Genomic DNA, 27,051 nt, shown 5'->3' on the forward strand with positions numbered 1-27,051 from the left:
TGGACTCGATCTCAAAAATCCGCCTGCCTCTGACTCCCGATGCTGGGATGAAAGGCGAGCACTACCATGCCTGGCTACAATGTAAATTCTTGCATCCATTACAATAAATTTTTTTTCTTTTTGCTTTAAGACACTGTCTTCCATAGTCCCAGCTAGCCTCAAACACTTAATCCTCCTGCCTCCACCTCTCATGTGCTGGGATTACAGGCCCACACTGCCTCTCTCAGCCATTGATTACAATTTTGAACACATTGAATTAAATATTTTAAGATCTGTCGATGGTGACTCCCAGCACTCCCATTCAGGACTTTGAGGCAGGAGGATAGTGAGGTGGAGGCTAGCCTGGACTACAGAGTAAGGACTAGTCCCATTTCAAAAATTTAACAACAGCAACAAATATATTGTCTGGGGATGTAGCTGAGGCAGAGTGCTTGCCTAGCCTAGCCCTGGGCTACTTCCCTAGCACTGCATGAATCGGGAGTGGTGGTAATCCTCAGCTACATATTGAGTTCAAGGCCAGCCTATGCTATATGAGATCCTGTCTCAAGAAAACCAGATATTTTTTGATGTAATCTCTTTGTTTTTACTGCTTTGCTTGATTTTTAAAAAAAATTTATTTTATGTATATGAGTGCCTGCATGTAAGTGCACCCATGTCGTGCAGTGCCCATGGAGGACAGAAGAGGGTGTCAGATCCCCTGAAACTAGAATTATGGATTGTTGTTAGCTGCCATGTGGGTGCTGGGATTCAAACCTGGGTCTTCTTAACTGCTGAGCCCTCTCGCCATCTCTCCAGCACCTTGCTTGATTTTTTTTTTTTTTTTTTTTGAGACAGAGTCTCTCTGTAGCCACAGCTGATCTGGATTCTCTGTAGAGGCCCGGCTGGCCTTGAACTCACAGAGATCCACCTACCTCTGCCTTCCGAGTCCTGGGATTACAGGTGTGCGCCACCGCGCTGGGCTTCTTGCTTGAATTTTTAATTAAGACCGTTATTACATTTAGGGGGTGTGTGTGTGTACATGTCTAGATGTGCACCAGGGTGAACATGTGGAAGTTAGAGGACAGCTCTCAGGACTCTTGGTTTTCTCCTTCCATCATGTAGGTCTCCTGGAGCAAACCCAGGTGGTATCTTTTCCAGCTGTGCTATCTCATCTGTCAACCCAAAGGTGTATGTAGTAAGCCCAGGTTGGCCTTGAGTTTGTAATCCTGCTGCCTTCAGTATATCCTACTGATGGTGTGTGCCACCACAACCTGCTTGTTTTTAAATATATACTTTTGTTTTGAGCCAAAGTTTCATGTAGCCCAGATTGGGCTTAAACTCACTGTGTTAGAGAATGATCTTGAAGGCCTGAGCCTCCTGCTTCTGCCCCCCTCAGTGTAGAAAGTACAGGCTTGGGAAACCATGCCTGGTTTTTCTTTTTTAAATATGGCTACCAGAAAATTTAAAATTGCCTACCTGGCTTGTGTACTGTTTCTGTTAGATAGCACTGTTTACACTGTTCAATTTTATAAACCCTTGGATCTGCTCAGTGCATATAAATAAATGAAAAATTTCAGTTTTTGAATTGAAGGAAGTGATGTAATACAGCCTGCCTTTTCCTACAGTCTTTTGTTTGGTTGGTTTTATTTAAAATTAAAAAAAAATTTTCTTATGTGTTCTTGTGTGTCTCAGTGAGTGTATGTACACCTGTGTGCCAGGTGCCCATGTAAGCTGCCTGAGAGGGTTCTGAACTCGGACCCCCTGCAAGAGCAGCAAGTGCTCTTAACCTCTGAGTCATCTCTCCACCTCTGCTATAGCCTTTTGTAATTTATTTATTTTCCTTCCTTTTTTTTCAAACTTACTTGCTTAGAAACAGTAGAAAGAATTATGGGCTGGGGATGTAGCTGAGTAGGTAGAATGCCTGCCTGGAGTGCATGAAGCCCTGGGCATAAATCTGGTCATAAACCAGGTGTGAGGCTGGGGAGATGGCTCAGCTAGCAAAAGTGCTTCCAAAGCAAGCCTTAAAGCATGAATTCCATTCCTGGAATAGATCCCTGGAACTCATATCAAAAAGCCAGATGCAGCTGGGGCTGTAGCTGAGTTGAAGAGTATTTACTTGTGAGGGCCTTATTTTGATCTCCAGTACTACCAAAAAAAAAAAAAATCTGCAAAACTAAAGCTATTGTAATTTCCTTTGCTGGGTGTGGTGCTGCACATCCAGAGCTGTCCTCAAGCGCCCTTAATCCCTAATTTCAGGAAGCAGAGGCAGGCGGATCTCACAGTTTCTGGCCAGCCAGGCTATGCAGTGAGACCTTGTCTCAAAAGAATACAGCAACAACAACAACAACAACCACCACCCAAATAAAAGCAAGCCTGCTGCTTTTGCACTAATCTGTAGCCCCTATGATCCTCAGGCAGGACCAGAGGCAGAGATCAGAGTCTCCCTGAAGCCTCCAGGCCAGCTAGTACACAGACCCTGCCTCTAAACCAGGTGGAAGGAGGGGACAACGGCTGAGAGCTGTCCTCTGACCTCCACCAGTACACACATCATACACACACAGTAATAAGAAAAAAACAGATGGACAACTCCCCCTCAAACAAAAACAAGAAAACTGAACTTGGTGTATGGTGATGCACACCTGGAGGAGGTGAGGCCTGGTCTCAAAAAATGAAAAAGGAAAGAATTTGGTGTCTCTGCTAATAATAAGCTGCATTTTTTCAAAAAGGACTTTTGGAGCTAGGGAGATAGCTTAGTTGGTGCTTGCTTTGAAAGCATAAGGATGTGAATTTGATCTTCAGAACCCTTGTAAAAAAGCTGAGCATGACACATGCTGTGATCCCAGTGCTGGGGAGCTGGAGACAGGCAGTTCCTTGGGGCTGCCTTGCCAGCCAGCCTAGACCCCACAGACAGGAACACATACATAAAAAAGTGGGATTTGGTGTTTTTGAATATATAGAATATATAGAGTTTGTTTAAAACTCAGTTGCCTAAATAGAAGTTAGCATGGTGGTTGTTTCTGAGTAATTTAGTTTCTGAACAATTAAGATTTTCCTATTAACTTGAAAAAATATGTTCAATTTTATAATGTGCATTTTTATATAACAAGTTTTTGTTTGTTTTTGAGATGGTCTCACTATGTAGTCTTGGCTGGCCTGGAACTCTATATAGACCAGGCTGACCTCGAACTTACAGATCTATGATCTGCCTGCCTCTGCTTCCTGAGTGTTGAGATTAAAAGTGTATGCCACCACGCCTGGCTTACTCTTTTTTTTTTTTTTTTTTTTTGTTTAAAAAAGATATTCTCATAGCTCATGCTGGCCTTGATCTCCTAATCCTTCTGCCTCAATCTCCTAAGTGCTGAGATTATGGGTGTGCACCTTGCCCAGCTGAGAGATCATTTCTCTTTATGGGCAAATGATATCCCAAGGGATTGTTATTTTTATTCCACTTGGCAGATAGTGAAACAGGTTCAGAAAGTGTCAAATGCCTTCTCTAGTGACAGTTTGCACATTTCCAAAATGTTCCCATGCCTCCAAATCTCAGGGTAATGTGCTTCATCATGACACAGCTGGGCACAGAAAGTCAAGGCAACAAAACCAGCTACTTTGCCTATAGGAGGAAGCCTTAGCTACTGTCTAGTGGCAGGAATTAAAAGCCACAAAGTCAAGAGAGAGTAGTGGGGGGCAAAAAAGAACAAAGTGTAATCGTGTATGGGAATGAAAATGTCACAAGGAAACCCATTACTTTTTTGTGCTAACTGAAAAAAATATTAAAGAAAAGGGGGAAAAAGCCTACAAGATAACACTTCTTGCTAGTCCTCCTACCTCAGCCTCTTGAGTGCTCTTCTCTCTTCTCTTTTTTCTCCTTCCTTCGTTCTTTCCTTTCTTCCTTCCTTTTTTTTTTTTGTTTTGAGACAGAGTCTCTATAGCACAGGCTGGCTTCAAACTTGGGACAGTCCTGCCTCAGCCTCCTAAGTGCTGAGATAATAGGCATTTTTTTTTTCAACTCTGACTCTTAATTTCATTGTTTCTTAGATTACATCTGGGTCTCGGCAACCATCCGTTCATTTGCCAATGAAGTATATCCTGGTTACTGGTGGAGTCATCTCGGGCATTGGTAAAGGGATCATCGCTAGTAGCATTGGAACGATTCTCAAATCATGTGGACTCCGAGTTACTGCCATCAAAATCGACCCCTATATTAATATCGACGCTGGGACTTTCTCACCATATGAACATGGTATGAAAATACCAGTATCATTTCTTTTAAAGTGTTAGACAAATTTGTAGTTCTGTCTGTGTGTGGTTTTTTTGGTTCTTTATAAAATTTTTTTTAAATTTTAAACTATTTTATTATTTTTATGTGTATGAGTGTATTGCCTGCGTGTGTAAGTGCACCTGTGTAGTACAATGCCTATGGAGGTCAGAAAAATGTACCAGATCTCCTGGAACTGGAGTTACAGACAGCTGTTAGTCGACATGTGGGTGCTGGGAACTGAACCCGAGTTCTCTGCAAAACAGTCAGCACTCTTAACCGCTGACCCATCTCTCCAGCTGTTTTTTTTTTTTTTTTTTTATTTTTTTTTTTTTTCGGTCTTTTTGAGACAAGGGTCAGTATGCAGCCCTGGCTGGCCTGGAATTTACTATGTAGACTAGGCTGGCTTTGATCTTATGTGGCTCTGCCTGCCTCAGCTTCCTGAGTGCTGGGATCAAAGGCGTGTGCCACCATGCCCAGCTGTTTTCTTTTTGAGGCTGGGTCTCAGATCAGCCCAGATTGACCTGGAACTCACTATTTAGCTAATGCTGGCCTCAAATTCACAACAGTTTGCCTGACTTACCCCTCAAGTGCTGGATTTTAGGTGTGAGTCACCAGACCAGGGTTAATCTCATTTTTTAAGCTTAGAAGGCTGTGGACATACTGAGGATGATCTTGAACTTCTACCTCCAGCCCACATAATAGAATCTTTTTTTTTTTTTTTGGTCTTTTTGAGACAGGGTCTCCCTGTAGCCTCAGCTGGACTGGAATTCTCTATGTAGACCAGGCTAGCCTTGAACTCACAAAGATCCACCTGCCTCTGCCTCCTGAGTGCTGGGACTAAAGGCGTGAGCCACCATGCCCGGCCTAGAATTTGATTTTGTTTGTGAATAACTTAATGTCTGTGGTATATTGCATTTTTTTCAAGATTTATTTTATTTTTTAATTATGTGTGTCTGTGGGTGGGTATGTGCACCCAGTTGCATGTATCTGCAGAGTCTAGAAGAGGGCATTGGATTCTCTGGAGCTGGGATTACAGGCAATTGTGAGCTGCCTGGCTGTGGGTGCTGGGAACCAAACTTCGGTCCTCTGCAAGAGCAGTATGTACTTTTTTTTTTTTTTTTTTAAGCTAGCATCTCCCTGTGGCCCCAGCTGCCCTGTATAGACCAGGATGGCCTTGAGCTCACAGAAATCTGCGTGCCTCTGCCTCTGCCTCCTAAGTCCTAAAGGCACGCACCACCATGCCTGGCTCAGTATGTACTGGTAACTGCTAAGCCATATTCCAGCCCAAGATTACATTTTGTTTGTGAAAATCATGCTATATAGTCTGTGAAGTAAATTTCTCTGTTCCTTGATATTGGACTTGGGCCACTTTGACCACTACCATTTTGTTTGGAAGATTCTGGGTTTTATTTCTTCTGAAGTACGGAGGATTGAGCCTAGGGTCTCGTGAAAGCTAGGCACGCCCTCTACCACTGAGCTACATCCCTAACCCTATTTTTTACTTTTTATTTTGATATGTGGTTTCAAAATTGCCCAGGCAGGCCTTTAACCTGTAATCCTCCTGTGTCAGCTTCTCAAGTACTGGGATTAGGACTGTGAGCTACCACATGTGACTGAAAAATAGTCTGTTGGAAGTAAGTTTTTAATTTCTGCATTGCCTTTTTACCCTAGGTGAAGTGTTTGTTTTAAATGATGGTGGAGAAGTTGATTTGGATCTTGGAAATTATGAAAGGTTTTTGGATATTAATCTTTATAAAGACAACAATATCACCACTGGGAAGATCTATCAGCATGTGATCAATAAAGAGAGGCATGGTGATTACCTGGGGAAAACCGTTCAAGGTATTTCACTCTACAGCTATTATGGAGCCCTGTGTGCTGAGTATGACTCAGGAAAAAAAATTTATATGTATGCGTGTATTGCCTGCATGTAGGTAAGTGCTGGAGAGATGGCTCAGTGGTTAAGAACACTGGTTGTTCTTGCAGAAGACCCGAGAAACTATATATTTAACAGAAGGGAAAATGCTGTGGGCCCTGAAATCTCTGTTTTCTTTTCTTTTTCACTTTTCTCAGAAATGTGAAGATTGTTGCCATACTAATGTTCCTAAATATACTTTCATCAGTATTGTTTTTACTGTTGTTTTACACACACACACACGTGCACACACACACACACACACACACACACACACGAGTTTGCTTTTTTGAGACAGAGTCTCATACTGTAGCATGGGCTGGCCTAGAACTTACTTTGTAGTCCAGGCTTGCTTCAGACTCATGGTAATCATCTTGCCTCAGTCTTCTGAGTGCTGGCTCACTCCTGGTCTTGTTATTGTTTGTTTGTGTATTATTTATTCTTTCATTTATTGTGTCTGTCTGTCTGTCTGTCTGTCTGTATGTATGTGATCCATAGGTCAGAGAACAACTTTTAGGTGTTGATTCTCTTCCATCTTGTGGGATCTGGGGATTGAACTCAGGTTGTCCGGCTTGATAGCAATCACCCTTACCTGCTGAGCCATCTCATCAGGCATTGTAACTGTTTTAAACCATTAAGAGTTGTGCTGTGTGTACACCTGGAATCCCAGTGGTAGAGACAGGAAGGATTAGATGTTCAAAGTCATTTTCACCTGCATAGCAAGTTTTAGGCCATCCTGAGCTATATGAGACCCTGTCTCAAAAACAAAACAAAGCAAAACAAAAACCCACTGTTAAGTTTATGGTACTTTGGGCAGGACATGGTGCAGGAGGATGCAGAATGATTGCCATCCATTCAGTGACAGCCTGGTATCAAGTTTCAGGCCAGCCATGACAACAGGAGACTTTTGGGGAAAAAAAGTTTATGGTAATTTATTACAGAAGCTTTAGGAAAACTAACACAATATCCAACTGCCAACTTGACATCTTCATTTAAATATTCAATAGACAGTTTAAACTTGGCTTGACCAAAATTGAATTGTTCTTCCTCCACAATACCTCTTCCTTCTACAGACTTGCTGTCTCAGTTACTGACAGCTTCTTTCTAATTGCTCGGGCTGAAAGCCTTGGAGTCAGGCTGGACTCTCTCTCTCTCTCTCTCTCTCTCTCTCTCTCTCTCTGGACTTACACACACACACACACACACACACACACACACACAGGCGAGTGTGGGTGGTTGTTATCTGTCTATCTTTTTCAACACACACACACACACACACACACACACAGGCCAGTGTGGATGGTTGTTAGCTGTCATTATCTTTCACCTGAATCACTGCAATGTTCACATTACAGATCTCCCTCTTTCAATACCACCCTCCCTACAGCCTGTTATCAACAAAGTAGAGTCAGCCTGTTAGAACATTCACTGGTGCTTTTTCTTTTTTTCTCTCCTTTTTGAAAAAATATTTATTTTTATTTAATGTGTATGAGCATATCGCCTGCATGTGTGTAAGTGCACCCATGTTTTGAAATGCCCACAGAGGTTAGAAGAGGGTGTTGGGTCCCCTGGAACTGGAGTTATAGGTGGTTGTTAGCAGCCATGTGGGTGATGGGAATCAAACCTGTGTCCTCTGCAAGAGCAGCCAGTGCTCTTAAGCATCTCTCCAGCCCCTCTCTTTTCTTCTTGAGATAGGATCTCACTATGTAGCCCTGGCTGGCCTCGATCACACAGAGATGTGCTTACTTCTGCTTCCTGAGTACTGGGATTAAAGATGTGTGCCACCATGTCTGGTGTTTGTTTTTTTTTTTCTTTTTTTTGACTTTTAGAGACAAGGTCTTCCTGTAGCCCCAGGTGGCCTGGAACTCGCTATGGAGACCAGGCTGGCCTCGATCTTACAGAGATTTGCCTGCCTCTGACTCCTGAGTGCTGGGACTACGTCTAGCCCTTTTTTTTTGTTTTGTTTTAAAATAATTATGTTATTTTTAGTTCTCTTTCTTTCTCTTACCTTTGTTTTTGAAAAATACATGAAGAGCCATTTATTCATCTTTTAGAGTATAGATTTTTTTTGTTCCCTCCCTCTCTCTTTCTCTCTTTCCCTTCCTTCCTTCATGACAACATCTCACTCTGTAGTCCAGGCTGCCCTTGAACTCACTGTGTAGCTTAGTCTGATCTTAAATTCATGGCAATCCTCCCATCTCAGCTTCCAGAATGCTAGGATTTCAGCTGTGAGCTACCACAGCCAGCTTACAGTTGTTCTTGGGATAGTTTTCACCCAAATTTGGTTTTTTTTTTTTTTTTGAGATAGCGTCTCCCTATCGCCCCAGCTGCCCTTGGTCTCACTGAGCTCCTCCTGCCTCTGCGTCCTGAGTGCTGGGATTAAAGGCATGTGCCACCACACCTGGCACGTATATATTAATTTAAATTTATTTTATTTATGTGTTGGTGTGAATGTATGCCGTGTGTGCACAGGTGCCCATGCCCTCAGAGGCTAGAAGAGGAAGTTGGATCCTTTCAACCTGGAGTCATAGGCAATTTTTCGAGCTGCCTTGTGGTTGCTGGGAACTAAACTCAGGAAGAGCAGGAGGCACTCACTCTTAATCACTAAGACATCTCTCCAGTCCCCCAAATGTGTTGCATTTATTTATTTATTTTAGGGTTTAGGGAGTGGTATATGTTCAGGTCAGAGGACAACTTTTGGGAATCTGTTCTGTCCTACCATGTGAGTGCTGGGGCTTGAACTCAAGTCATCAGGCTTGGCAACAAGTACCTTTACCCCCTGAGACATCTCGCTGGCCCTCAAATGTGTATCTTAGGTAGATCCAGGGGAGGGAGAGTTGCTACCACACACCTGCCACATCCCATCTATGGGGAGAGAACAAGCTCCCTGACTTGGGCACTAGCCCTTGACCCCTGACCACCCATGTTGAGGCAGAGCCCAGTAGAATCCACCCTCTCGTATAGGCCAGACAGGCATAGGAAATTCACCAACTGGATTCGACTTTGAGACCTCCCTTGAAGGAGCCACTGGGGTCAGGTGAAGCTCCATGTCCTTTCATCTTAGCTCCTGAAGCCAGAGTTTTGACTTCATTAAGTTTAGAGTTTGGTCTGTGTGTGAGCCTGTGGGTGTGTCACTGTTTTGTTCTCTCATCTGACACCAGCAGTTTTGGGTTGTCTTAGTGCTTAAGGGGCCCCCTAATTTCATGTACTCAAGTCATTAAGCCCCTCCAGTGACATGAACACCATGCCCCCATCCCTGCCAGGGCCCTGGTATGTGGACAGGCTTCATTTATGACCCTGCGTGGAAGTTTTTCCACTGGCTGCTCTTACAAGCAGGGGTCTTGGGCTTCCCTGTACAGTTGCTGGGTGTCCCTCCCTGTGGACTAGTGTGCAGCTTGCCCAGCAGTCCTCAGTGGAGTTCGTAGCTGGCATGGTAGGTGTCTTCCAGTTTCATCGGAGGCCACGCTTTACCTTTCTGGTTTTTGTTGCTTATTCTCTGTCCGGTCTGCTTCAAGAGCAAAGGCCCGCTGTGGGCATGACTGGTCTTAAATTCATCAGTCCACACTGGTTCCAGCAAGGGAGATGAAGGTATACAGTCTCCAGCCTGTCTAATTTGTCTGGTGCCTTTCGGGTCATTTGAGAGGTCTAAAGTGTTTCCTTCCTCATGAACATGACTAAGCTGCTATGTTATTTGTTCCTTCTTTCTGCAGTTGTCCCCCACATTACTGACGCTATCCAGGAATGGGTTCTGAATCAAGCCAAGGTGCCTGTGGACGATAATAAGCAGGAGCCCCAAATATGCATTATTGAGGCAAGCACAAACTTTTCTTCATAAAACCACTGTCCTGTGGGGTCTTGAAGCATCCAGTCTTCATTCACTCAACAAAGTAATGCACAGCTCACCTCCTCGGTGTTGTTCACTAGGCTGGGTGGTGGGGTTCCAGCAGGGAACAACAGAAATGGTCACAGGTTGGTGAAGATTGTTATTAAACAGAGAACCACCTGGGATGGGCATGCAGTTTTGAAATCAGTGTTGGAGCTGGAACCTGGAATGGAGAGTTGCTGTCCCGGAGGAGCTCATAGAAGTACTGTCCATACACAGCAGAGTGTGTATTTTGGGTTTATTTATTTTTTTATTTTGTGACTTGGTCTCCCTGTAGCCCCAGCTGGCCTGGAACTTGCTACGTAGACCAGGCTGACCTCCATCTCACAGATATCTGCCTGCCTCTGCCTCCTGAGTGCTGGGATTAAAGGTGTGCACTACCACACTTGGCCCTTGGTTTTGTTTTTATGACAGTCTCCCTGTAGCCCCAGCTGGCCTGGAACTGGCTATGTAGACCAGGCTGGCATTGATCTCACAGAAATCTGCCTGCCTCTGCTTCCTGAGTGCTGGGTTTAAAGGCGTGCACCACTCTGCCCTGCTAACAGAGTGTATTTTACTTATTTCAGACAGGGTCTTATGTAGCCCAAGCTGGCCTTGAACTTGCTATATAGTCAATGCAAACTTTGAACTTCTGGTCCTCCTGCCTCTACTTCCCAAGTGCTGGGATTACAGGCATGTGCCACCCCACTTGGTTTATGCTGTGCTTGGAATGGAGTTCAAGACTTTGTGCATGCTAGGCATATACTCTACAAACTATGCTACATGCCTAGCCCACAACAGTACATTTTAAATGCATAGCATTGCAGAAACATTTGGAAAGTGTTGTGAAAAGTAGAGAGAGATTGGGTTGGGAAAGTCAGATGGTAGAGGCGGTAAGTATCAGCCTTTTAAAAGGTATCAGCCTTTTAAAGAGAGCAGTATTTGAATTTGCCACTTGTTGACTGCCTTCTCTTTCTTTGCTTCCTCTCCATCTGCATACTGTAGTGTTCTATGCAAACTGTTCTCTGGCTAGGTGGTACTTCCTTCCTATTTTACACCAAGGAAAGAAGCAATACTTCCTTTTTTCTTTTCTTTTTTTTAAAAAATTTTGTGTATTAGTTACTTTTCTGATACTGTGATAAAACACCATAAGCAAGGTAATTTATAGAAGGAATAGTTTATTTGCACTTATGGTTCCCGAGGGATAAGAGGCCATCATGGCAAAGAGGCATGGCAGCAGAGGCTGCCTGAGTAGAAAGCTGACAGAGATCTGCCTGCCTCTGCCTCCCAAGTTCTGGTATTAAAGGCATGTGCCGCCACGCCCAGCTTGAACTCTTGCATTCTCTCTCTCTCTCTCTCTCTCTCTCTCTTGATTTAAGGCATGTGCCACCTCACTTGGCTTGAACTCTTACATCTTAAATCACTAGGAGGAAGCAGAAAGGGCAGGCTGGAAGTGAGAGGAGGCTATGAACCCACCAGCAGTGATGCTGCTTCCTCCAGCAAGACCCAAGGATTCCATTACTGTCCTCAAACAGTGCTACCATCTGGGGACCAGATACCAAGTGCTGAAATATTTGAGCTTGCGGGGCACATTTCTCATTCAAACCATCTGTGGTGGTGGTGGTGGTGGTGGTGGTGGTGGTGGTGGTGGTGGAGGGGGTGGTGGTGGTGGTGGAGGGGGTGGTGGTGGTGGTGGAGGGGGTGGTGGTGGTGGTGTGTGTGTGTGTGTGAGAGAGAGAGAGAGAGAGAGAGAGAGAGAGAGAGAGAGAGAGGTATGTACGTCAGAGGACAGCGTTGGGTGTTGGTCCTCACCTTCAATTTCATTTGAGACAGGGTCTCTGCTGTTTCTCTGCTCTGTAGACCAGGCTAGCTGGCCTTTGAGCTTCTGGCTATTGTTTTGTCTCTACTTCCCATCTTGCATTAGGGCTGTGCTAGGATTATAGATGCTTGCTCTACTTTGTCTAGCTTTCATGTGGGTCCTAGAGATCTGAACTCAGGTTGTCAGGTTTGCATACCAAGTACTTTACCCACTGAGCCATCCCCCTAGCCCCAGTATTTCCCATTTTTGAAACAGTCTTCTATAGCCCTGGACTCGAACTCTGCTATGTGGCCTAGGATGTTCTCGAATTTCTGATTCCTCTTTCTCTATCTCCTAAGTACTAGGATTACATGTGTATATCACCATGACCAGTTTGATTCAGGGGTGGGGATTGAACTCAGGGCTGGGCAAGCACTCTGCCAACTGGGCTACATTCTCAGTTCTCTTTCAAAGTTTTTTTTTTCTTTTTGTGAACCAATGAGTTTATTGGGCTTGCTTATAGAGTAAAGGTGAAGGATTACCTCCAGCAGTCTGGGAACCCCAAAGCAGGTCCGTTACTGAAAGTCCTACCCCATCACAGAAGCTCACTTCATGGCAGCTGCATCACAGAACCCCACTTTCTTCAGTTACCCTTACAATTCTTTTTTTGTCCCATACCATGCCAAACACTAATGTATTTTTCTTATGTACAATACCTATGATAAAGTTTTGTTTTTTTTTTTTTTGAGACAGGGTCTTCCTATAGCTCCAGCTGGCCTGGAACTCTGTGTAGCACAGACTGGCCTTGAACTCAAAGAAATCCACTTGCCTCTGGAGTACTGGGATTAAAGGCATTGGCACCAAGCCTGGGTGTTTTGGATGGTTTGGATTTTTTTTTTTTTGCCTTTTTGAGATAGGGTCTCCCTGTAGCCCCAGCTGTCCTGGAACTCACTATGTAGACCAGGCTGGCCTCGAATTCACAAAGATCTGCCTGCCACTGCCTCCCCTGTGCTGGAATTAAAGATGTGCGCCACGACACCCGGTGATTGATTTGGATTTTTAAAAATATTTTGTTTTATTTTTATTTTATGTGCATGAATGTTTTGCCTGCATGTATGTAAGTATACCACATATATGCCTGGTGCTTGCAGTGGCCAGAGAGGGTGGATCCCCTAGAACTAGAGTTAAGAATGTATTAGCTACCATGTGAATACTAGAAACCAAACACAGGTCTTCTGCAAGAGCAACCAGTGTTCTTAAATACTGAACCATCTCTCCAGTCCCAGTTTTCTTTAAATTTATTATTTTTAGTTTATGTTTGAGTATATTGACTGCATGTTTGTAAGTGCACCTGTGTTGTGCAATGCCGTGTGTTGGATCCTTGGAACTGGAGTTATAGATGGTTGTTAGCTGCCATGTAGGTCCTGGGAACCAAACCTGGTTCCTCTGCAAGAATAGCCAGTGTTCACTTAACCGCTCAGCCATCTTTCCAGCCCCTCTGATTTGGATTTTTGAGACAGGGCTTCACTCTGTTGCTTAGGCTAGCCTGGAGCTCACTGTATAGCCCAGGCTTGCCTATGACTCAGCAGTCCTTCTGCCTTAGCTTCCCAAGTGCTGGAATTATATTCCTGACCATATGATACATAAAATTAAATTTATAAATTGGGCACAATAAAAGATTAACAGCAAAATGCAACAATTATAACATTACATTGTAATAAAAGTTAATTAAAACTTATATATGTTATCTATTTTGGAGTTTTCCATTTAATGACTGCAAATTTATGGTAAGGGGACTATCTCAAGGATGATCCAGAGGCAGAGTAAATGGAACTTTGGAATGGGTTGAGATGTTGCGGTACCTTGACAGACCACATGAGGGCAGGAAAGGATAATGTTTAAATCCTGCTCACCTTTCCTTATTTTCTGTTGACAACCACAGTATCAAAAAGCATACGAGGACTTCATGCATTCTGTCATATATGTTAAGGCCTGTCAAATCAAGTTTGTGTCCTTCAGATGTCCCTCAGTCTGAGTTCATCCACTGGGGCCTGGTCAGCCTATCTAGCATTACACTCCCTTAAAGAAGATCAACTCTCCCTCACCCAGCAGTGACCAGCTGTCAGGAGTTTCTCGGCTAAGGTTGGGGCCTCTTGCCCATTTCCCCAGTTCTAGGAAAAAAAAACCCAAAAACAATCAAATTGAAGAATTCTATGACCAACTAATATAAACAGACTAAACTTTAAAAAGGGGATTATATAGAAATTCATAGTTAATTGAAAAAGAAAAAAAAAGCACAAGAGGAAGCCCCATTCGGTGGCTTGAAATCCCAGCACTCTGGAGGCTGAGGCAAGGGGACTGCTGAGTATTTGAGGCCAGCCTAGGCTACACACCGAGTTCCAGTCCAATCTGAGCTGTAGAGTCAGAACCTGTCTCAAACACAAATGAACCAAGAAAAGGAAATCACAAAAAATAAAAACAGAAGGGGGCTAGGCTTATAGCTCAGTAGTAGAGAACCTACTTACTGTATGTGAGACCCTGGATTACATCCCCAGCACCACAAAAACAACACCCCCCACCCCAGGATGTCCTGTTGACTTGTTTTGTTTCCTTTTCCTTCTTGTTTTTTTTTGTTGTTGTTTGTTTGTTTTTGTTTTTTGAGACAGGGCCTCCCTGTAACCCCAGCTGGCCTGGGACTCTCTATGTAGATTGGACTGGCTTCGATCTCACAGAGATCCTGCCTGCCTCTGCCTCCTGAGTGCTGGAACTAAAGGTGTGCACCATCATGCTCGGCCCTTTTTATTGTTTTAAAATGTACTGGCACCGGGTGTGGTGGCACATATCTTTAATCCCAGCTCTCGGGAGGCAGAGGCAGGTGGATCTCTGTGAGTTCAAGGCCAACCTGGTGTACATAAGTGTTTTAGGCCAGTTGGGACTACAAGGAGACCCCACCTCTAAATAAATAAATAAATAAATAAAGTGCTAAGCAACTGAAGAAGACATTCGGGGTGGACCTCTGGCTTTCATATATGTGTACATATACATGTGACACATACCACATACATACACACTTTTTTTTTTGTCTTTTTTGAGACAAGGTCTCCCTATAGCCTCAGCTGGCCTGGAACTCGTTATGTAGACCAGGCTGGCCTTGAACTCACAGAGATCCACTGCCTCTCCCACCCTTGTCCTGGGATTAAAGGCTCTGCCCCCTCTTCCCCCCCCTTTTGTTTTTGAGGCAGTGTTTCTCTGTGTATCCTAAACTGGCCTTGAATTTAGTAAGTAATCCATGTTGGCCTAGAACTTCCAGCAGTCTTCCTGCTTCAGCCTCCCGAGTGCTGACATTACAGCTGTGTTCCACTGTGCCCTGCTGTTGCTGTCTTTTTAAAAAATATTTTATTTATTATTTTTACTTTATGTGTATGAGTGTATTGCCTGCATGTGCACCCATGTCATGCAATGCACGGAGGACAGATGAGGGCCTTGGATCCCCTGGAACTGGAGTTTCGGGTGGTTGTTAACTGCTATGTGGGTGCTGGGAATCAAATCTGGGTCTTCTTCAAGAGCAGTCAGTGCTTTTAACTGTTGAGCCATCTCCTCAGCCCAGATATTTTTCTTAAGATTTTTGTTAAGTTCTGGTGTCTTTTAGTTAGTGGGCACTCATACCCTGCTAAGTTCCTGATTATATACATTTTTTTTTGCTCTGTGCATGTGTGTGTGTATGTGTGTGTGTGTGTTGTGATAGTTTCTCACATAGCCCAGGCTGGCCTCAAGTTTGCTATGTAGCTGAGATGACCTTGAACTCCTGGTCCTGTCTCTTCCGAAGTGTTGGGATTACATGGCAAGAGCCACCATACCTGGCTTTGCTTTTGTAGAAGTTCAAGGTCATCTTTGGCTACATAGTGAGCTCATTGCCAGCCTGGGCTACATAAAGACCCTGTTTAAAAAAAATTCTGAGTTCCTTAGAATTATGTATTTTTTTCTGCTATGTACCTTCAAAATTGTGGCGATCTTTTTGCCTCTGCCTCTCCAGGCATGTGCCTCACTTCTGGCTAGGAAGGTGTTTTCAGTTCTTCTCAGCACTTTACCTGTTGTTGAGTGTATAGTAGATGTTCAAATGCTGGAGAAGTCATTTTATTTTTTATTCTTATTTTATGTGTAGGAGTGTATTGCCTGCACGTAGGTAGGTGTACCCGTGTTGTGCAGTGCCCATGGAGATCAGAAGAGGGCGTTGGATCTCTTGGAACTGGAGTTAAGGATGGTTCATAGCCACCATGTGGGTGCTGGGAATCGAACCCGTGTCCTCTGCAAGAGCAGTCAGTGCTCTTAACCACTGAGCCATCTCTCCAGCTCCTGGAGAAGTCATTTTAAAGTCTGTGTGATCTCTTTGGGTATTTAATCTGAGCCCGAATGGGTTAAGGAGAATTTTATATTTGTCAAAAGTGAAATGCTTTAAGTAACCTTGTTGGAAACACATTGTTAAGTTGACATTTATTGAAGGATTACACTGCCAGGAACATTCATGGGGCTTTAGGTACTATTAGTTTCAGAAAGCCAGCGTGTTTTAATAATAGCCCTTTTCATTCTGGTAGTACCAACACTACAAGGAGACTGTTCAAACACATGTAGGCGTGTGTATGTTTGTATCTGTGTGGAGAAAGGGAGAAGGAGAGGGAGAGATTTCTTGAACATTCAGTATTTTAATCAATCTAGCAATTCAAGCAGAAACAGGTGACTGTCAGCCTTTTGTCACAGGATTTGAGTGAAGTTTTTTAGCTTTTTGTTCCAACTGGGACCATCGGTAGAAACTCGCTTATCTTTCTCCTCTGTGATCCATACTTTGGACCTTTTCTTTATTTCATTTAGTTACTTTCTTTTTTTCAAAAAATATTTTATTATTTTTTTTTAAATTTTGTGTGTATGAGTATATTGCCTATATGTCTGTAAGTACACCCATGTCGTGCAATGCCCGTGGAGGTCAGAAGAGGGCGTCTGACTCCCCTGGAACTGGAATTACAGACGGTTGTTAGCTGCCATGTGAGTGCTGGGAATCGAACCCAGGTCTTCTGGTAGAGCAGCCAGTGCTCTTAACCACTTAGCCATCTCTCCAGCTCCTCATTTATGTATTTTCAACTTTTTCTTTTTCCAAAACAGGGTCTTACCATGTAGCCCTGGCTGGCCTGGAATTTGTAGATCAGACTGACTTCAAGCTCATAGAGATCTGCCAGCCTCTGCCTCCTAAGTACTTGGGATTAAAGGTGTGCACACCATGCCTGGCTGAACATTTTCTCAAATATTTATTGTGTGTGTGTGTGTGTGTGTGTGTGTGTGTGTGTATGTGTGTGTGTGTATGGGGTGCATGGTATATGTTTGGAGGTCAGAGGAAAATTTGTGGGATTCAGTTCTCTCCTTCCACCATGTGGATCTCGGGGATTGGACTCGGGTTGTCAGACTTGACTGTAAGCACTTTTATTGGCAGAGCCATCTCACCTGTACTTAGATCTTTTTATCTGCTTATGAGTCAGTCTCTCTCTCTCTCTCTCTCTCTCTCTCTTTCTCTCTCTCCCTCCCTCCCCGTCTCCCTCTCTCTTTTTTGTTTTTGTTTTTTTTTTTATTCAGACCAACTCTCACTGTAGCACAAGCTTCCCTGGAACTCACTATTTAGCCCAGGAAGTCCTCAAACTTGAGAACTTGAGGCAATCCTTCTGCCTCAGCTTCTGCCACCTGGCTTCTTTTTTTTTTTTTTTTGAGACAAGATAAGATCTAGGTTTCCCAGGGAGTTGTGATGCTTCTGTGTCAGTGCTGAGGTTACAGGTGTGTCCTACCAGACCAGGCTTTTTTATGAATGGTTTTATTGAAGTTTAACTTAATATACAATTTCATTCATTTTAGGTATATAATGATTACAGACTTCTGTTATTGTGCAAATATTAAACTAGTTCTTAGACTCAGTCTATTAAATTTTTGTTTAAACCAGGTGTGGTGCCTCATGCTACATGCTTGAAGCCAGCCTGGGCTATATAGTAAGGTCCTGGACTACAGTGTGAGATTCTGCCTAAAAAAAAATTTTTTTTTAAGTAAAGAAAAATAAGATTTTTCTATTTATGTGCTGTGGGAGATGTTGGATCTTCTGTGTCTTATTTTTGTTTTCCATCCTCAGCTGGGAGGCACTATAGGCGACATCGAAGGAATGCCATTTGTGGAAGCATTCCGACAGTTCCAGTTTAAGGCAAAAAGAGAGAATTTCTATAATATTCATGTCAGCCTTGTCCCACAGGTAGGTTTTACAGATAAGTAAGTCGACAGTAACTTGGATCACTTTTTTTTCCCCACTGATGTTTTCATTTTAAGTTTTTATTACATTTTATTTGTGTGTGTGTGTGTGTATGTGTGTGTGTGCATATTTGCATGCCATGGTGTGTATATGGGATCAGAGGACAACTTGTGGAAGCTGGTTCTCTTCTATGTGGGTCCCAAGGATTGAATTCAGGCTTGGTGGAAGGGGTTTTTACCTACTGAGCCACCTCGTGCACCCTCCACCGATATTTTATGTGCCCCACATTCACAATTCAAGAGTCACACATTAGATATCCAGTTGTACCAATGATGACTCATTTCTTTTTAGCCCAGTGCTACCAGAGAACAAAAAACCAAGCCCACACAAAACAGTGTTCGTGCGCTTCGGGGGTTGGGCCTGTCTCCAGATCTGGTGAGTTAAGCACAGTGGGTAAGTTTGTCCCTAGGGTCTCTCAGAGTAGGACCTGCACATCACAGCTATAAAAGTCAATAGCAGGGCTGGAGAGATGGCTCAGTGGTTAAGAACACTGGTTGTTCTTGCAGAAGCCCCGGGTTCGAATCCCAGCACCCACATGGCAGCTAACAACTGTCCTTAACTCCAGTTCCAGGGGATCCAACAGCCTCTTCTGTCCTCCGTGGGCATTGCACAACATGGGTGCACTTACCTACACACAGGCAATACACACATACACATAAAATAAAAATAGTAAATAAAATATTTAAAACAAAGAAACCAAAAGTCAGTAGCGGGGTTTTTTGTTTGTTTTGGTTTTTGTCTCTTGATTTTGGTGCTGAGGATGGAACCCAGGGCCTTGCACTTGCTAAGCATGTGCTCTGCCTCTGAGGCACACCCCCAGCACCTTAAAATTTGACTAATCACCTGGGTCCTTGTAGCTCTCAAATAGTTCCTGTGGTAGTAAGCTTTTTATATCTGGCAGCCAGGAAGAGATTATGTCTTTAACCTTAAATTGGCCATCCATTCTTCTCTGGGCCCTCATTTGATTGGCTCCCCTGATAGTAGACCAAATTTGATGCCCTGTGATTCATAAGGTTCCTGGATCCTTCAGAGTGAAGGCGACACCTTGGGATTTTCCTGTGACCCTGTTTGGAGCTGCTACCCTTGCTTTGAGTTTTAGTCTAAAAGCAGTGTGATGTGTTCTTATAGCAGTTACAGCCAGCGGTCGGCAAATAAGGGTTCACAAAGCAGCTGCCTGGTTTGTTTTTGTTTTTGTTTTTTTATAGGCAGGGTCTCACTATGTAGCCCTGGCTGGCCTGTAAAGTCATCTGTTTTTGTAAATAAAGTTTTATTGACACACACTTATTTCTTACATATCTGTAACTGTTTTGGCACAGCTGAGTAGCAGGACAGTGAGTGCTTGACCTGGAAACCTAAAATGCTTCCTGTCTGGCCGTTAGAGAAACAGTTTGTCAACCCCTAATCCAGCTTTTCTTCTCTTCTTTTTTTAAAAATATTTTATTTATTATTTTTATTTTATGTGTATGAGTGTATTGCTTCCATGTACGTGAGTGCACCCATGCCATGCAATGCTGCAGAGGTCAGAAGAAGGCTTCGGATTCCCCTGGGCAACCAGTATTCTTAACCACTGAGCCATCTCTCCAGCACCTGTGTCATGGAATGTCCATGGAGGTCAGAAGAGGGCATCAGATTCCCTGGAACTGAGTTATGGATGGCTGTTAGCTGCCATATGGGTGCTGGGAATCAAACCTGGGTCCTCTTCAGGAGTAGTCACTGCTCTTAACCGCTGAGCCATCTTTCCAGCCCGTTTTTCTTACATTTAGTGAAATAATACTGCCCTGCCTCCATTCATCAGAGATGTTTTGATGTTTTGAGTTCTTTCTGGTAGATTTCTGTTGAACTCAGACATGCTTATGCTAGTGGCTAGACCAATTTCTCATGGTGCAGTTAGTTGAATGCCCAGAGTGAACAAGTACATCCTGGGGTCTAGTCTATTATAGTAAAAAGAAATGAATATAGTGCTCTCCTGACAATGCAGAGCAACTGAGCAGCCCTTTCCTATTTGCTGACCCGTGCCTAACTGGCTTCCACAGATTGTCTGCCGAAGCTCCTCGCCCATTGAGATGCCTGTGAAGGAGAAGATTTCTATGTTTTGTCATGTGAACCCTGAACAGGTTGGTGCTTGGTGCTCTTTAGATTTTTAAAAATTTATTATTGCCAAGTGTGGTGGTGCGTGCCTTTAATCCCAGTCCTCTAAGATTGAGGCTAGCCTGGTCTACAAACAGAGTTCCATGCCAGCTGGGTCTACAGGAAGACCTTGTCTCAGACCCCTTCCCCTCCAAAAATATTATTATTATTGAGTGTATATGTGTGCATATGAGGGTCAGAGGACAACTTTGTGGAGTCTGTTCTCTCCTTCCACTTTTTTAAAAGAAACATTTATTTTATGTGTATGAGTGTATTGTCTGCATGTGTGTATGTGCACTTGTGTTGTGCAATGCCTGTGGAGGTCAGAAGAGGGCACTGGATCCCTTGGAACTGGAGTTACAGATGGTTGTTAGTGACCATGTGGGTCCTGGGAGTTGAACCCGGGTCCTATGCAAGAGCAGCTAGTGCTCTTAACTGCTGAGCCATCTCTTCGACCCTTCTTCCACTTTTAAATGGGTTCCAGGGATTAAACTCAGGTTGCTGAGCCACAGGGTCTCCTGTAACCTTGAATTACTGATCCTTTTGACCCTACTTCCCATGTACTGAAATTACAGTCATGTGCTACCACAGGTGCAGCTCAGAGTAGTCTTTTTTTTTTTTTTTTTTTTTTTTTTTTAAAAAAAAAATGTAAAAATACAGTGAGTTGCCTCCCCAGGGGGATGTTAGGGTGTTTTTTTTTTTTTTTTTTTTTTTGGTCTTTTTGAGACAGGGTCTCCTTGTAGCCCCAGCTGACCTGGAACTCACTATGTAGACCAGGCTTGCCTAGAACTCTCCTCCCAAGTGCTGGGATTAAAGGTGTGCACCACCACGCCCGGCTTGGGTGGGCTTTTTTAGCTCATTGAAACTTGTAGTAAAAGAACTATGTGGGGCTGGAGAGATGGTTCAGTGGTTAAGAACTACTGGTTGTTCTTGCAGAAGACCGGGGCTCGAATCCCAGCACCCGCATGGCAGATAACAGCTGTCTATAACTCCAGTCCCAGGGGATTAGACAGCCTTTTCTGACCTCTGAGGGCATTGCACGACACGGGTGTACTTACCTACATGCGGGCAATACACGCATACACATAAAATAAAAATAATAAATAAAATTTTAAAGAAAAAAAAGAGAACTATGTGATACCTCTTTGCCATCCTTTCAGCCTCTTTCTTTCCAGGACACTTGATAGGTAGAGAATGGGCGGGAGCGAGCGGCGCAGATGGAGGAGGCACGAGCGGATGGATGAGGCACGGAGGCTCAGATGGAATGCTCAGTGGGACATAGATTTATTTCGCACGGGGCACCTTTCCCTCGGGAAGGGAAAGAGTTCCACGAAGAGACACATGGAAGGGAAGAGAAGGGAAGGGAAGGGGGAAGGGAAGGAAGGGAAGGATGTCAGGGAAGGAAAGATGTCCAGGAAAGAATGTCCACGGGTTGTGAGCTGGGACTTTACATATGGGGGCTTTAGGGTGTGGAATCAGGGAGGGGGAAGCAGGTAGGATTAGGGTGTGGAAGTGTCTTCTTTTCCTCTTAAGATAAGAGGAACTCTGCTTATCTTTGGAGGTCAGAGGAAAGGCAGGCTGCTTCTCAGCAGAGTTTGTAGGTCCCTGTTGGGGAGGGGGAGGGGGCTGCTATTGGAACCCTAACAACACTTAACTGCTTTCATTCATTTCTCTTGTACCTGGTACAGCTTAAGCACATGAGTGTGCTGGCATTCACACAATGCCTTCTGCTGTTCTCAAACGTGGCCAAATTGCCTCAGAAATGACCATGATTCAGGTTCTGGCCCTCTGCTCTGCAGGATTCCCACCTGGGTCTTCTGACATTTGATTTCTCTTTTTCTTTCTGGCTCTTGTTCCCAGTAAGCCTGGCGTTTGGGCAGTGTGACTGGAGCTCAGGAACATGCTGAGGCTGAATAGAAATTCTTTATGTGAACTCTGGGTTCTCTGAAGTCTCAAAGCTGCTATGGGGTGTCTGTGCCTGGGGAGCAGGCTGATGGAGAACCCTCTGCCTGAGACTTGCAAGCCTGAGCTCTGAAAAGGAAGGGACTTGTCAGTGTGTGTGCTGCCAGGCCACTTTATTTGGGTTTAGTTGCTTTGTGTACCCTTCCTCTTGGGAGACAGTGCTTTGCATGTGACTAAGCAAACATGGCCTGGTTTCTAAAATAGAAGGTAAGCCTTTTGCATTGGAGAGCTCTGAGAAGGAAGATGTAGTTCCAACTGTAGTCCCTGTGGAGCCTAACGCCTGTAATACTGATCCAGTCTTTTTTTTTCTTATTAAAAAAATATTTTATGGCCAGGTGTGGTAGCACATGCCTTTAATCCCAGCACTCGGGAGGCAGAGGCAGGCAGATTTCTGTGAGTTCCAGGCCAGCCTGGTCTACATAGAGAGTCCCAGGCCAGCTGGGCTACAGGGAGACCCTGTGTCAGAAAGACCAAAGAAAATTTTATTTATTATTTTAATTTTATGTGTATGAGTGTATTGCCTGCACGTAGGTAGGTGCATCGTGTCATGCAATGCCCACAGAGGTCAGAAGAGGGCGTCAACCTCCTGGAACTGGAGTTATGAACAGTTGTTAGCTGCCATTTGGGTACTGGGAATTGAACCGGGGTCCTCTGCAAGAGCAGCCAGAGTGCTCTTAAGGGCTGAGCCATCTCTCCAGCCCCACCCCCTTCCTTTTTTCTCTTTTGAGACATGGCCTCAAACTCACCATGTAGCCAAGAAGAAAGTTTCTCTCTGGTCTAGAGGATGGATGAATAAACAGTTCCATGATTTTCACTTGTGGAAGTTGCAGCTGACCATAGATTAATTTTTTTTTATTTCTATTTTTATGTGCATGAGTGATTGCCTGCATTTATGCATGTATGAATGTGTACAGTGTGTGTACCTGGTGCCCATGGAGGCAACAAGAAGGGATTGGATCCACTGGAACTGGAGTTACAGATGGTTGTTGATAGGTAGAGAATGGGCGGGGAGCGAGTGGGTGGATGGAGGAAGGCACTGAGGCACAGATGGAATTCTCAGCGGGATACAGATTTATTTCGCATGGGGCACCTTTCCCTTGGGGAAGGGAAAGATGTCGGCGGAGGGAAAGATGTCAGGGAAGGGAAGGGGAAGGGAAGGGGGAAGGGAAAGATGTCAGGGAAAGATGTCCGGGAAGGGAAAGATGTCAGCCCACGGGTTGTGAGCTGGGACTTTATATATGGGGGCTTTAGGGTGTGGAAGGGGAATGTTTGGGGGAGAAATCAGGGAGGGGGAAGCAGGTAGGGAGGTCAGAGGAAAGGCAGGGTGCTTCTCAGCAGAGTTTGTAGGTCCCTGTTGGGGAGGGGGGGGAGCTGCTATTTGGAACCCTAACAGTTGTGAGCTGCCATGTGGGTGCTGGGAACCAAACTGATACTCTGAAAGAGCAGCAAGTGCTTTTAAACACTGAGCCATCTTTCCATTCCCCCCTGTTTTTTTTCCTTTTCTTTCTTTTGTTTGTTTGTTCTTTCTTCCTTTTTTGTTTTTTAGATGAGGGTTTCCTGTTGTAGCTAGGCTGACCTCAAACTTGTGTGATCTTTTTGTTTGAGCCTCCTGGGTGCTGAGATAACAGATGAGTACCACCATGCTTGTATTGATATTTAGTTTTTTTCTAAAAATTTTGAGAAAAGTGGTCATGTAGCCCAGGTTGGCCTGCATTTCACCATGTAGCCAAGACTGGTCTTGAACTCTTGATTCTCACAGCCAAGTGCTGGGATCACTGGCACCTACCATCATGCCTGGCACTTTTGTGTGTGTATGTGTGGTGGTGGGGATGTTAAGCGAGTCTCTACCACTGAGCCCCACCCCCACACCTGAGAGTTAGCTTCGATTAGTAATTGGGATAGAGCTCCATATCAGTGACTTCTTGGTGCTAGAAACTGCCCTGGTACATGCGCATTGAAGCATTGTAGTCTGAGTTGCAAGGCGGCACTGTTCAAAGGGCTGAACAGCTCTTGATAGCTGTGGGGTTGGGAATGCTGAACAGAAAGTTGGCAGAACATTTCTTGGCCTTTAAGATGGGCAGATCCTTAAATGCCTACAGGTAATCTCGTGCATGTTTTTGAGAGGATGCTGAAAGCAATTGGATTAAGTGTAGAAGTCACTCACAGTTGTTACCACTGGCTGCTTAAAGGGATGTTTCTTTTCTAACAGGTGTAATTAATTTCACTGAGGTCAATGCGCACTTGTAAATTTATCCAAAGGAAGGGAACAGGGAACAAATTGGCAGACCGGAGATGAAAGCAACTATAGTAGCAGCAGTAACAATCTTATCCACACCCTTACAAGACAGGGTACACTATCCAGCATCAGTGCCGCAGAGGCAACCCTGCGTGCAGTGCATACAAAATATGTCAGTTCAAATCTTTTTCCAGGCAAGGTGTGACCCACCCCTTTAATTCCAACACTCAGGAGGCAGAAGTAGGCAAATTTCTGTGAGTTCAAGGCAGGCCAACTTGGTCTATATAACAAGTTCCAGGCCAGCCAGGGGTACACAGTGAGACCTTGCCTCAAAATTAAAAAAAAAAAAATTGTTTTCGGGGGAGATAGGGTGTCTTGTAGTCCAGGCTAGTCTCCAAACTTCCTACATAGTAGAAGATAAAGCTCCTGATCTTCCTGCTTCCACGTCCTTGAAATGATGAGATTCAGGCATGTACTACCATGCCTGGCTTTTTTTGTTTGTTTGTTTTAACTTTTGAGATAGGGTCTCACTGTATAGCCCTGGCTGGCTTGGAATTTACTGTCACAGAGATCTGCCTACCACTGTGTCTGGAGTGCTGGGATTAAAGGTGTGTACTACTACTCCTGGCTTTCTTATGCTTTTTATTAAAAAAGACACTTTTTTCTTTTTTCAAAAAAAAAAATTTATGTGTATTAGTGTTTTGCATGCATGCATGTATGTAAGTGCATACAATGTCCATGGAGGCCAGAAGACCTCATCAGATCCTAGGAACTGGAGTTACTGATAGTTGTACACCACCATGTGGGTGCTGGGAACCAAACTCAGGTCCTCTATAAGAGCAGCCAGTGCTCTTAACCCTGGGCCATCTCTTCAGTCCCCCTTCCCCTTTTCTTTTTTCTTTGTCTTTTCTTTTGTGACAGGATCTCCTGTAGTCCAGGCTAACCTTGAACTTGCTGTATAGCTAAGGATGACCTTGAACTTCTGATCCTCCAGATGCTGCCTCCTGAATATCACGTGTGTGTGTGCCACCATGCTTCATTTTATGTGGTGCCGGCAATTGAACCCAGGTCCTCATGCATGGTGCCAAGCACTCTGCCAACTGAGTACATCCCTAGCTGCCTTAGTCTCCTTTCTGTTCCTACAATAAAATACTCCAAGATAAACAACTTAGGGGAGAAGGGTTTATTTTAGCTTCCAATTCCCAGGAGGTCAAGACAAGAGGAACTGAAATAGCTAGTCACATCACATCCTCATTTAAGAGCAGAGAAAAATGCATGCCTGCCTACTGCTCAGCTCACTATCTCTTATACAGTCCAGGACCCAAACCCACGGAATGGTCACTCACTTTTAGGCTGGGTCTTCCCATATCAATTAACATAATTAACAAAATTCCCTACAGACTTGCCCACAAGCAAATCTAATCTAGACAATTCCTAATTGAGACTCTTCCAAAGTGACTCTAGATTGTGTCAAGTTGACAGAATTAATCATGACATCAGCCACCTCCCTCTTCACTTCCTCCTTTCCCTCCCTCCCTCTCCCTCCCTCCCTCCCTCTCAGTTGAGGCTGGCCTAGAACTCATGATCCTTCTGCCTCAGTCTCCTGGGAAGCTGAGATGACAGGCATGTGCCCCCACACCTTGGCTTTTTTTTTTTACTTTTCAATTTTTATTCTTTATGTATATGAGTGTATTGCCTGCGTGTCTGTAAGTGCACCTGTGTTGTGCAATGCCCACAGAAGTCAGAAGAGGGCATTGGATTCCCCTGGAACTGGAGTTACAGACAGTTGTTAGCCACCATGTAGGTGGTGGGATTCAAACCCTAGTTCTCTACAAGAGCAGCCAGTGCTCTTAATTGCTGAGCCATCTCTCCAGCCCCTTTCTTGGCTTTCTTTTTGCAGTATAAATTGTGTCTGATTTCTGCCTCATTCCAGAGGCCTATTAAGAAAGATGTTTTATTCTCATTGATCAGGTCATCTGTATCCATGATGTTTCTTCCACCTACCGAGTGCCTGTCCTTTTGGAGGAGCAAGGCATTGTTCAATATTTAAAGGAGAGGTTGGGCTTACCCATCAGTGATTCTTCGAGTAATTTGCTTTTCAAGTGGAAAAATATGGCTGACAGGTATGTGAATGGAATTCCTTATGTAATCCTTAAAAAAAAAGAAAACCACAGATATGACTTCTTAAAATATTTTCTCCTAATTCTTTTAAGACTTTTCTCAGTAATTATAAATGCATAGAAAAATAGGATGTGGAGTTACAGACAGGCATGCTATGGCATCTGGCTTTATGTGGTTTTGCTGATTCAAACTCAGGTCCACATGCTTGTGTGGCAAGTGCTTTACTGACTGAGCCCAGCCTCCTTAGGTAATCTTTAATAATTCCTGGATTTCGAGGTGGAGCTACCTAAAGACCTACTTTAAAGGCTCAGTATGTCCTGTTTAGCATTTTGGTGTGAATATATCTAAAGCTGTAACATGGCATGAGAGTATTTCTCTTTATTTTTGAAGATTTCTGGAGCCTTTCACTTTGCTGTACTTAAACCCAAGTGAATCAAAGGATTTTGGATTCTCAAAGAA

General features: G+C 44.0%; 1 protein-coding gene across 7 annotated transcripts in view; it reads left to right on the top strand.

The window, feature by feature from the left end:
- Ctps2 (CTP synthase 2) overlaps positions 1-27,051 on the top strand; it is a 136,934-nt gene that overhangs the window by 12,837 nt on the left and 97,046 nt on the right. For all 7 annotated transcript variants that reach the window (XM_017802950.2, XM_017802953.2, XM_029555600.1 and 4 more), the window contains 7 exons: positions 4,015-4,219; positions 5,909-6,079; positions 9,863-9,963; positions 17,973-18,089; positions 18,438-18,521; positions 20,180-20,260; positions 26,443-26,594. In XM_017802950.2, the coding sequence (XP_017658439.1) occupies positions 4,015-4,219; positions 5,909-6,079; positions 9,863-9,963; positions 17,973-18,089; positions 18,438-18,521; positions 20,180-20,260; positions 26,443-26,594 (911 nt within the window). The remainder of the gene's footprint in view (positions 1-4,014; positions 4,220-5,908; positions 6,080-9,862; positions 9,964-17,972; positions 18,090-18,437; positions 18,522-20,179; positions 20,261-26,442; positions 26,595-27,051) is intronic.

The sequence above is a fragment of the Nannospalax galili genome, unplaced genomic scaffold, assembly GCF_000622305.1.
Source record: "Nannospalax galili isolate Female #2095 unplaced genomic scaffold, S.galili_v1.0 scaffold325, whole genome shotgun sequence".
Taxonomy (NCBI): domain Eukaryota; kingdom Metazoa; phylum Chordata; class Mammalia; order Rodentia; family Spalacidae; genus Nannospalax; species Nannospalax galili.